The following is a 12,608-nucleotide window of genomic DNA, read 5'->3' on the forward strand; positions in this document are numbered from 1 at the left end:
ATCAGAACTTGAATTTACCTGTGAATAAAATATCAATACATATAATACTTATTATTAATAACAACAACAATAATAATAATAATAATAATAATAATAATAATGATAATAATGATAATAATGATAATAACTACACAAACAGAAATAAATGCAGCAGTTGATAAAAGTCTTTGTCACGTTGTTCGGTCTCTTCTTTGACTCCCTCTGCAGCCAACAGTGCACTCATCCATAAAGTAGGAAACACTACACTGTGTAATGACGTTTAGTAGTGCTTTCTACTTTATGGGTGACAACACTGTATATCAGGAGTTCTCAGTCGCTCCACTGCAAACACTCTAGTCATGCTGGTTCACTGTTAAATAAACAAAAAATTTACAAATCAACTTGCTCGAAACACATTTTTATGATGACATTTTAGGGTAAAGTTTACGTTTAAGTGCATTTTAAAGTGCATTTCACAGCGGATAAAATCAAGATTTTGTAACATTGTTATGATAATTACTATTATTATTTTAAAAGCAGAGATTGTCAGATTTGACAGTCGTCTTACCAGCATCTCGAGTCCACACGAGAAAGAGAACCCAGAAGTGAACGTGATCTTTTTTATTAACCCCCGTCTGAGCCACGTGGTTTACACAGGAAACACACACACACACACACGTAAGGAAGTGAACTCATGCACATGTCTGAATCTTTTTTTTTTTATTATTATTATTATTTATGAACTTGTCATACACAAGTGCTTTGACAGAGATCTAAAATAATATTACAGAAATAATGAATATAATAAAAACATTAAAAAGGCAGTATCATTTCAAAACAACAAAAGCTGAGCATGCAAAAACAGGTGGTTCATTCTCTTTCTCATAGTGAAAAACCACAACACACTAAAATGACTTGTTCACTCGTGTGTATAAAACAAATAAAACTCAGTAAAGTGTTGTTATTTCCCCTTTTTTGTGTTCCTCAGACTTGACTAGCACCTGAATGTTTTTATACTGTACAAAGATAAATGACACTTACACATACTTGGTTTTCAAGTTAGTAAAATAAGCCTAATTAATAGTTGCATCAAGAAAAATAAAAGCTTTAATTGCCAGTAACAAGATAAAACAGTGTGTATTAAATGTGTGTTAAATTCCCTATCACAGATTGGTGTGGGTGCAAATATATGAAATTGGTTATAATGCCTTAAATTCGGCTCATCAACTAAAGGAAGACTGAGTTTAAGAAAACATTTATTAATAACAGAATTTCTTACCTTTTGGCCAGTTGTGTCTTGTTTTTCACATTACTATTTTCACAAGTCACATTACAATTTGAAGGTGGCTGCAGATTTGCAAACCCAATTGACAGATTATCTTCCTTAAAACAAGAAAACTTAAATCAGTTTAAGACTGTTTGGCTTATTTCTAGTTGCAGTGAAAATAGTATTAACATAATGAAACTGTTGTTGAAAAGTTGCATATACAGGTAGATATATATCTGTAATGCATAAAAAACATGTTGATATATAGTGCAGGTGTATATTTTCAGACATTTTATTTATAGTATTTTAGGTTGTCATATTGCATGTTGAATTCTTGAGTTAAGTAAAAAAAAAAAGTTTTGAAAGTAAGTTACAACTTAACTCAAGCAAGTCCAGTTAAAGTATAAATGGTTTATTGCTGCTCAGTGTAAAGATAAAGGGATAGGAACTTTTGGATATTACATTTTACAGAAATTTGTGTTAAAAACTGACATACGGGTGTACCTAATAAACTGGCAGGTGAGCGCAGGTGAGATTTTTGTGCACATGTGTCATGTAGCTTCTTGCAACCATGACACACTGGGAAAGTTTCAAGAAGTAGAAATACAGCATCTCAGAAATCCACATGAAATTTAGGACATTTACTTAGCATGTACACACACACACTTACCGCAGGGACAGTCATAAATATTAACTATTCATTAAATGTATCCCCGAAGTTGAGAACCTGTTCAAAATGTCCTTATGTTATGTTGCAGATTTGGACACACTTCCCTCAATACATACAAGGACAATTGTTCAGGTGAACGACGTAGCTAAGCTACAACCGTAGCTCAACTTACATGTGCATGGAAAAGTACTGAATGACAAAATGTCCTCACAATTAGTACATTTGCGTGACCTTAAAAACAACAACAAAATAATTCTGTTTGTCCGATTAAAGTTAGACTTTTAGAAATACACGTAGCCAATGCTAACAACTAGCCACAAGCTAAACAGGAAACTGCCGGTTTAGCTCCACAGAGCTGAACAAGGGGGTGTCGCTACCTAGTAGATTTGGACATTCAATAAACTCATTGCTTAGGGTGACAAAATGTCCCCACAACATCAACATGTCCTCACAGTTAAATGACTTTTAAAATATGTGTGAACATAGATATTGGAAACCGCCTAAATCTTTACAGAGTATGTGTTTTCGCGCTGCACTGCTGATGTCAAGCATGAGCTCATACCTTTTAAGGTCATACGGTCAAGTTCTGTGGCAACGCCTACTTTTAAGTCGTCAAACGATATTGATCGACAACAATGATTCACGGAAAATGTGAATCGACCAAAATACACCGAGGTTGCAGCGTAAAGCTCGAAGCAACAGTGAAGATGTTTTTCAGTAAAGGTAAAAAGACTGATGGTAGAGGTTGCTTCATGAGTCACATGCTTCTCATTCAAGAGTCAATCATCTGCATTATTATAGAGAACAGGAAGCGCACATTCATATCGGATTTGTATTTCTGAGAACTCACTCACGCCTGCACGTTTCTGCTGAAGTGTGGGAGGGGGGGGGGATGGTGGCGTAGTGTAGTAAGTGTGCAACACGCTTGCAACAACAGAAACTTTGCAAATAGAGAAAGAGAGCGGGAGAGAGACAGGGTTGTGTCTGCTGTTGTCACGACAACCTAAACCTCAGAGTCACACCAAGAAGACAGAAGAGGAAGTGGGGGGATGGGACTGGCGCACTGCACACAGACACAAAGTGAGAAAAGATGTCCTGAATACGAAGACACAGTGATGAAACAATCTATTCATTATTGTCTGTAAATGAAGGAATTGAACATGGAACATTTAAGTCCGTTTAAATGTTGTACAAAAACCAAAAAAAAACATTTTTATTTTTTATTTTTTTAGAAAAGTTGGGACCTGCAATAGAAAAAATGTGACAAATGTAAACTATAAAGGGAAAAAATGTGCTCAAGACAAGGATCTGTGTGAAATTTCATTATCTACACGTCATAATATCGTAAAAAGAGCCAGAATCCAATATTAACACCATTAATAGTAGTATCAGAAGAAGGTTATCATAGTTAACGAAAGCTAACAAAATAATGTAGACTAAAATAAAATAAAAACATTTTCGTTTAAAAGCATTTAAAAACAAAAGATTATAACTAATTGAAACTGAATTGTGTGTTTCTAAAACTAAGTTTCATTTCATATATAATCCTTTAGGGGTTCATTTGAAGTGTTTACTTTGACACTAAAACTAATAAAAACAAAACTAAAACATTAACAATAAAAACGAGAATACCCGCTCTAAAAACAAATTAAAATTATTATAACCTCTAGTATCAGGGTCGCCACTTTTGACCACTCTCCACCCAAATATAATTCATCTGTGGCCGTATAACACCTATGACCCCTAAAATGAAGATGACATGACGTATAATTGATAATTTACCTTTTTTTTTTAGTCCTGCTCCATCTTAATGTTAGTTTTCACCAATGTTGATCCATAACAAATACATGATAACTGATTGACTGAATCACATTTTTTTAATGTACAATGCACACCACATAAAGACATTATTCTCTTTTACTCGTTTCAGTAGTATGATGAACATTCGTGTCTTTGAGGTGAGCCACACAGGAAGAGAGAGGAAACCCCCCCCCCGTGACTCAAATAAATATTGAAAGTCTCAGGACATCACACTCTTTTGATGAGACGTGGGAGAACAATGTTCCAACTGCTGCCTTATTCAGTTATGCTCAGTGCTGCCACATGGTGGATGTTTGTGAATATGACTCACAACAAGCCAGGTAAAATGTTTTTTTGGGGAAAAAAATTCACATAAAACTAACAGTTTCACATTTTAAAGTTGAATGTTTTCTTTTATTAGAATTCTAGTACTGGTACGCACTCCATGTACACAAACAGAACCAACTTTTCATTACAGTTAAAAAGATGAAAGAGGAAACACTTTAGAATCACATGCAAATGTAACCTGATAACATATCAAAGTAAGTCACAGTACAAAGATACGAGCCATTGCCACCTGTAAATTATACTGGCTCATCCACTTTTATAACCGGAAACAAAAGTGATTGTACAGAAATAAAAATTACTAAGATCAGTGTAGTGGAGTAAGGTTGTTGCATATCTACATTTGAAATATACACTTTCATTTTTGATATATACCATAAAAAAGGAGGAAAATCTTAATGACATTTTGCCTTTATTCCCAAATGAATTGATCAAAAATGTTAACAAAACAGTATTTGTAGTTCTCAATAAAACGGTACTTTTCTGTCCATTGTTTAACAAACTGTGATTCAACCTCTTTAAGAAACATACCCTTTATTCAAATGTTCTTAATAATATTCAAGTCGGTTTCTACTCAACTTTCATCCTTTGTGTGTCATAATTATGTCTAATTACGTGTAGGTAATGATGTGTCTCCTGCAACCCAAATTACCTGTGGTGTACCCCGAGGGTCAATATTAGGGCCAAATTTTTTTTTCATTTATATGGAATTACTGTATATGCCAGCTGCACAATTTTAATTACTTTAATTGCTATGCAGATGACACACAGATATACTTTTCCTGATGAGTAGATGATTCTGTTTCAGTGACACAAACTTTTGAATGCACTAAACTTTCTCCAACGCAGTAGCTCTTATTTTTCTTCCTATTTGTTTTATTTTTGACTTTTCATGGCCCTCTGAATTTTGTAACTTTGCCTTCATACTGTCTTGATTTTGTATCCTGTTTTTTTTTCTTTCCTATTCTTATTTTTATTAGGGCCCGAGCACGAATGGCAGGAGCCAAAGCAGCACCTGGCACAAATTTGTGCGAGGAACCGTGGCTTTGCAGTAATTTTTGAGGGGGTTAACGTGCATAAAAACTCTTGATACTTTGCACGGAGGTCAGGTCTGGTGAAAATGCAATAATTGGCCCGAACCCATGCATTGCTCAAGAGCTCTAAAGCAACTTGATGGGAAAATGTAATAGCCCAAGACAAACAAAAAAGTCTATTGGAACCATGGCCTCAACTCAACAGGAGCCGGCCATTTTGGAGCTTTGCACCCCTACATAAATGAGCAAACTCCTCTGAGCACGTTTGTCGTACCGTACATAAAAAAACAACAATTTGTACTAGACACATCAAAGGCAAAATGTTGTCAAAAGGTTTTGCGTATTCAAAAGGGTGTGGCCACGGCAACCATTGGCGTTTTGGTGAATTTTGACCGCTCGCCATGAAACAGGAAGTTCCCCATAACTTTGGCATACATTAACCGATCGCCTCGACACTTTAGACCTGACACATGAGACCGACCGTGAACATGTCAACGGACACAAATTTGACCCAATAATGAATAAAAGCGAAGACTGTTGAGTGAACTGCTGCACTCCCCGACTTGTGTGGGACACGCAAGGGCCCTTTCATGACTGTGTGCAGTCCCAGTTTGTTATTCTTATTCTTGTTCTCATTACAACAGTGTGTATAGACATACAATAATTTACTTTTAAATACACCGTTTGTTACATCAGTGTTGTCGTGTGCAGTGTGCCGGACACAAGCGCAGCCAGGAAGAGTAACACGGCACTAACTGGAGCAACATGGCCACTGGAGTAAAATACCTGCCTCCCATTCAGTGGCTGCACTGGTCTGAAGGTTCCGACCATTTGCTTTCCGTCGGAAAACTCGAGCTGGGAAAATGCAGCGAGCTAAAACAAAGATGAAATCAAAAAGTAAGGTCAAAATAAAACTTGTTATCATCAGTATATTAGTACATGTTGTGTAAATTGCTGTGGGAATAATACTTATAATAATAATAATTATATGGACATCCTGGGTGTGTGTTTGTAAGTCACATCTTCAGGCATTACAAAATGGGTTTTTCTTCTTAGATGTCAAAGTTATTAATGCACATGTCAAAAAGTAGCGAGAATTGTGCAGAAGCCAGAAAATATTTTTTATCATTTATTATTTTAATTATTTTTTTGCATTTTGTGATGCAGTGATGGAAGCGCTGGCCACAAGTTGCCGTAATTTAAACAGAAGTTGTGTAGCATTTCTTTTCACCATCAACCAAAGTATTGTTGCACTATCTGTTGTGGAAACATCAGCAGAGAAGAAACCATTGTCTTGCGTGGAGTAAAGTGTGGTACAGCTCTGAGTGCCCATACACAAAATAATACGTTTCCCAGAGTAGAGTCTGGATGCTGGAAAATACGTGACGTCATTGGGACAATCGGATTGGCCATCGCGTCATTGCGACAAAATCGATGGCCCGGCCGACGCAAATATCGCACCTGTGCATTAAGAGGGAAGTGTGTGTGTACTTATGAGAGGACGTGACTGTATATTTAAAAAGTTACCTGCTTCCTGCTGAGGGGAATTGTGTTTTCAAAGACACTCCAGACAACAGCCTCATCACAGTTTGGCGTAGTGAGCGAGCCGTCGTAGCGGAAGTACTTGGTCATGTTGTCGGACGGAGGAATGAACATGTTAAGGGAAATGCCGCTCACTGTGGTGCTGTTGGCTGTTTTCATGAAACATTAACAAGACACACAAATAACTACGGGGTAGGGTTTATGGCAAATATGTTCAAGTTGACATCTTCATTGTTCTGATTGAATTATTGCTTGCATGTTAGCAAAAGTGCTTTATGACACGGTGTTATCTGTAAAACTATTGCACTTTAGCCTAATGCTGGAACAACCAGCGGACTGCTCAGGACTTTGCAGCTGGAATACAATGAAACAATGTTGTTTGACTTACTGGGTTGTGTGGTGAAGTTCAGGGCGTTTATAATGGAATCAAATTTCTTATTTGAGGAGCCTGACTCCTGAAAGGAAAGAGTTAGATGTTACTGAAATTGCATTTTTGTACATTTGTAAATAAATAAATGTACTGAACGTTGATTAATTTCGAGGGATTTCGAAAATTACTTCTTCACTGTTGGAGGTGTTTTGTCCAATCTTTATATGAAACCACTTTTCTGGTGTACCTCAAGACTCGATTCTTGGGCCATTTCTTAAATTTTAAATTACCAGCAAAATGAATGTCTCACAATTGAATCTATTACTTCAAGTCAACATAGCTCTTATATTTAGCTCAGCTTTGATAGCTTATATTAAATTGACATAATATCATACAAGTGTCCTTTAATTTATGAAGTCTGATTGATCTCATAAATTTATCAGAATCAGTACTTTTCCCCTGAGAACAAATATATACAGTATATGTATATATATACATATATGTATATATATATATACATATATATATATTATTTTAAAAGCATCAGATTTTAAGTGGTCAGACACATTTAAACACGGATGTATCCACATTGAATCAAAATAGTTAGTACAATAGTACAATTGTGTATTGATTTAGTAATTTTTGTTGAAAGATAATAAAAAATATCACCTGAAAGAAAAATCCAAGAACAGCCACACCTGCACGATCTTTCACAGCCTGAGATAATGAGTTGTGTTCTTCTTTTATGTGAACAATGTGCATCTGTTAAGTGGCAAAAATCACGTTAATGCACATTTTTGAGGTATCATAAGTACTTCATGATTGATTTAATAATTTGATGTTAGGGTACAACATATATCATATACGACAAACACTAAATAGTATGTTTTTATTTCCATATTTCACACCTCCATTGGGAATTGCTCTCCATCAATCAAGTGTTCAGAACCCGAACCTCCGTCTCTGCCCCAGTGCAGGTGAAGTTGAACTGCCTTGTACTTTGTAGCCAGATTTCCACCACTTATCTTTAGACTGGAGGGTAAATCCAGCTGAACTAAAAGCAAACAATCAGTATCAAGACTTAGATGGATTCAAGAAAGTTACGTTAACACTTAGAGCACCAAAATGTGCTAATGACATTAAAAATTGTACACATTTTTATTTGATTTTTTTGATGTTTTAAACCAACATCAGTCCTTTCCATACATATCAAATATTAATGAATTTAAAAAAAAATGTAACACTAAAATTGCCATGTTTTGTCAAGATACACTTTCATTTTATGGTCTAAAAAAACATAATAAATTCATTATTTTCAATATACAGTACTTCATGCAAACTAGGTTATTTTTAGAAACATATTTCATTTATTTAAAAAGAGTTTATACATTTTAAATACTCATGTAAACATACATAGAGCACCAAAGTGTGCTCATAAACAATTAAGCGATAAAAATTACACAAATTATTTTTTATTTGATTTTTGAAGCCAACATCAGTCCTCGTCATATATTAATACATTACATAGATATAAGTTTTAAACCCTTAAAGTGCGAAGTTTTTGTCAATTTAAAGATGGATTTGAATGTGTTTCAATGAGGACATTTTTGTCCATAGGTTTGTTAGTGTGAGTATTTTAGTTTACGTTGTTTACAATAGACCAAAATTAAAAAAAAAAATCATTAAAACACTGAAAAATGCACAACCTGGCATATGTTTTTATTGTTACAAATGTTCAAACCTTATCAATGTTTTACAGCTTCCTGCAGCTCTACCACTTGTAAAATTTTGTTTACCACACCCTAAGTGTCTTTACAGCCAAATTTACCTTTGGAAATTTAGAAGCACAATGATTTCTTGTCTTTTTATCCAATTCTTTTTTTTTTTAAATCTCCACTATAAGAGAGCCATACCACTGTGACCGTTGTTAATGAGGTGGCCATTAAAAACCTCTTGATAACCAGTGAGTTGAATGGGACTGAGGCGTTCATCCAGCAGTAACTTCCGCGTAACAATGTTAATGGGAGATTGAGCTCCACCATTGCATTGCTGAGAAACCACTCCCCATGTGTCTGGACCTTTGAAGGCAGGAGAGAATGTTGGAAAACAGTTACTCTACATAAAAAGTTTTAACAGTCAGTGGCTTGTCCTGATGGTTTTACCTGTGCAGGTGTGATTACATGCAACTTGAGACTGGTAGCACCAATCTAGAACAACAGATGAAGACATTTTTAAAAAAAATAATTTAACATTTTAACAGCATTTAAAGCTCCAGTGCGTAACCTCTTCTGTCACCAAAATCAGGACATATATGGTGAAAGACTAAAAATAAATACAATTTCAAACACACAAAAAAACTGTTTATTACAATTGTACTTCTGCTTCTTCTTCTAATTTGAATTCATTTAAATTACTTGGAGAACATACCTGCCCCTGAGGCAAATTTCACGAAAGATGCCGCCAAAAACAAAACAGTTGCAAGCTGCATTTTAAATGTTCTTCACTTGTCCAAATGTCTCTGCACTGAATCTACTCTAAGATGATGGAAAACTGTGTTTAACCGGCAGGTTATAAGAACAGCTCCGCCCACAAAACATTCTTCAGGTTTTTTTTACGACTTGTGATTAGTTTCACCACTGAAACATTTACAAACACTGATAACTGCACACTGATATTCTCAATGTCATGACTGGACCTGCTCGCTTTAAGGGTCTGGCTTTGATTAAGTAGTTTACATAAAATAATCAGATAACTTTGAAGTTATTCAGGAGCAACATCACTTAATAATTCATCTGGAAATCCACATTAACAGTACTTACTTTCACCTCTTTTTGTAACTTGTGCAAAAAATCCCTTTTTTCTTTCATTGAATAGTGCTTATAACTTCAATTGTATACAACTAATTAAAACGTACATGCTTACACTATAAAACCTGGTGAGTTAGATTGACTCCATCTGTTTGAAGAAACCACTTTAACCTTTGTTGTTTATTAATTAACTCAAACAGTTTGTTAAGTGAGGAAGTAAGTCATCTAAACTCATTTACCAAACGTAGATCCTGCAAAACCAAGACTGCTAACACAATTCTGCATAATGTCTAACTTGTCTGTTATGGCTGTTTTGTTTGGTTTTAGTTAACTAACTTTAATTGGTCATTCATATTCATTTGGGACCATCAACCTGTCCAAGGGACAAAAGATGAAAATTAGCCTTAGGCTATAATCTTGTATATGTTACATTTTTCCACTGTGCTTGTCTTAAATAAATAAACTCCAGCTTCAAGTGTGATTTAAGTAAATCAAATATTTGTTGTTAAAATAACTTATTCATCTAAACTGATCTATGGAGGTTATTTGAATTTACTAATATGTTGGCTATATTGGCTATATATAAATATCCAGACAAACAGAAATATAGTAAAACAAACTATTAACTGAATGTAGATTAAAGGATAGGATAAAACCAATAATATATATTTCTATATCAGGATGATCTATTTCTGTATCTATTTACAGGCCATAAAAAACATTTAACTTATTTTTTCTTTGTTTTTATACTTTATGTTTTATGTGTATTTTTATAACATCACCTTCTTTTTTATTTTACTTGTTTTTAATCTACTCCACTTTTTCAATGTAACTCCAACTATATTAAACTACTCCATTTAACATTTTAATCAACTTAAGCTTTTAACCTCTGCTTACAGTTCAGTCAATGTATTGATTTGAAATGTGTTCCTTTTTTAAAGTAAATAAAACTGCCTTGCTTCGCATTTTGTCTTGCGCTTGGAAATTTGTACTTCGTCTGCATATGCGAAGACCAAATATCTATAAACAGGCACAATTTCATTTAAAACTACGATTGTTCTTGTAAAGTTCTAAATAAACCTTTACAGAAGTAAAAACCAAAAAACTGAATTATAAAATGTGGTCATTTCTGGCTATTTTCTATTTTTGCTGTGTATTTTTCAAGCTCGTGGAAAAAGAATTTACTTCACATAGAGCATAAAACAAAACCTTGCTTTGCATTATGTCTTGGGTGTGAACATTCATGCATCGTCTGCATATGCGAAGACCCAAATATCAAGGCACAATTTCTTATAAAACAATATTTCTTCAAAGTTTTATAGAACAAGATATGTTATAGAATTTGGTTGTTTCTGACTATTAACTGTTTTTGGATTTTGGAATTTTCCTGAATCTTCCTAAAAAAATTTTACCTCAGGAAGAAATAATGCTGTTAGTATTTTTGTCCTCCCCAATCAGATTATTTCCTCTCACATGTATTAATTGCATGAAATGATTAATCACATATCACCTTTCACTCTTTTACCTTTGACTCTTCAGATATCAGCACACTAACCATAATCAGACAACCTTTATGTGTATTTTCCGAAATGAGCAATCTTTAATACATTGTCGCCCCATGTGACCGCAAATTTATTATCATGACACATTCTGGTTTATGATGACTAATTACATCTAGTAGCAAATTACAATAGTTTTCCTGCGCCAGGTGCCACCCTCCCTACCTGACTGGTCAGGCATACCTGCAGCACCTCGGCAATCATGTGGATTGTTTCAAAGCTGCAGGGATGGAAGCAGACGGGGGCCGTTGGGCCAAGCTGCCAGTTAGTGTCATGAAGTGCTGTTGGTCGTGAACCAGAGCTGTGTGCTGCTCTCCATCTTCTAATGATTATTATTCCCTCGGGGCTCCGGCCATAGTGTTGACCTTAGTTTTTGACTTTGCTCCCATAAGGAAGTAGCTTTGTGTTAACGTTTATTTATTTACGTAAAAATAATAGTTTAATTATACAAATATTTCTGTTTCTTTTCTTCCTTGAAACGCCTGGTTTGATATTTAATTGTTGCCCCCCCTTTTCCCCTGGAATGCCACAAGTGGGGATGTAACAATAAATATTGTAAATCAATGGTTCTTAAACTTTTTATACCAAGTACCAGTTGAGAAAATACTGATCTTTCTCAGTAACACCATTATCACCAACGCTTTCCAGTTAGCTAGCTGCAATCAGATAGATATATGCTCTATATCTAGCTAGCTTTGTAGTTAGCTAGCAATCAGTCAGATAGACAGACAGACAGACAGACAGATTAGAATATGTCTGGCTTCAAACACGACCATTTCCATCACAGTCCTGGATTAAACTGCTGTTCTTAATCCTTGTATTTATTAATAGTGCTAAAAAAATTAACCTGAAAAAAAATCTAATTAAAATCTCTCGAACCTCACAAGCACTACAATCCAACAAAAAAGGTGTGTCATGTTCGTTTTATAATCTGTAAATATTAATATGAATTAACGGAAAGTGAACTAATTTTTTATACAAACATTAATTGCTGATAATTGTGATTTTTAGGACCATCATTATATCAAAGTTGAATTTTGTTTAAAACTGCAAATCAGTGTTTTTGATAAATTAATCTAAAGCAGTTGAAGTAATGTTTGGTAAATTAAAGACTTCCCTCCAGCGACACAATAACAAGCATGTGTGCACATGTTTGTAATCACTTACAGTAACATGTGATTATTTCTGAATGAGCTTGTTTGTTTGACAGACCTTTTCTACTAAGACTTTGTCCA

At 34.7% G+C, this 12,608-nt stretch overlaps 1 protein-coding gene across 1 annotated transcript; it reads right to left on the reverse strand.

Annotated features, from left to right (window-relative positions):
* Nucleotides 1-3,774: 3,774 nt before the first annotated feature.
* ca4b (carbonic anhydrase IV b) lies at nucleotides 3,775-9,546 on the reverse strand. The gene is made up of 8 exons (XM_044031488.1): nucleotides 9,435-9,546; nucleotides 9,170-9,214; nucleotides 8,921-9,085; nucleotides 7,916-8,061; nucleotides 7,677-7,769; nucleotides 7,026-7,092; nucleotides 6,623-6,786; nucleotides 3,775-5,968 (listed from the first exon to the last, which is right to left on the reverse strand). The coding sequence occupies exons 1-8, from the start codon at nucleotides 9,493-9,495 to the stop codon at nucleotides 5,783-5,785; spliced, it is 927 nt and encodes a 308-aa protein (XP_043887423.1). The 5' UTR covers nucleotides 9,496-9,546; the 3' UTR covers nucleotides 3,775-5,782.
* Between the last annotated feature and the right edge of the window lie 3,062 nt (nucleotides 9,547-12,608).

Source organism: Solea senegalensis, linkage group LG8 (genome assembly GCF_019176455.1).
Source record: "Solea senegalensis isolate Sse05_10M linkage group LG8, IFAPA_SoseM_1, whole genome shotgun sequence".
In the NCBI taxonomy this organism is placed as follows: domain Eukaryota; kingdom Metazoa; phylum Chordata; class Actinopteri; order Pleuronectiformes; family Soleidae; genus Solea; species Solea senegalensis.

Bases quoted from the DNA above. Each gene is read 5' to 3' on its own strand.
- ca4b (XM_044031488.1), bottom strand. From the start codon at position 9,495: ATGCAGCTTGCAACTGTTTTGTTTTTGGCGGCATCTTTCGTGAAATTT. The intron at 9,215-9,434 runs GTATGTTCTCCA...CTGTTGTTCTAG, and splicing joins GAAATTTGCCTCAGGGGCAG to ATTGGTGCTACCAGTCTCAA. The intron at 7,770-7,915 runs GTGTGAAATATG...GCCACTTAACAG, and splicing joins GAGAGCAATTCCCAATGGAG to ATGCACATTGTTCACATAAA.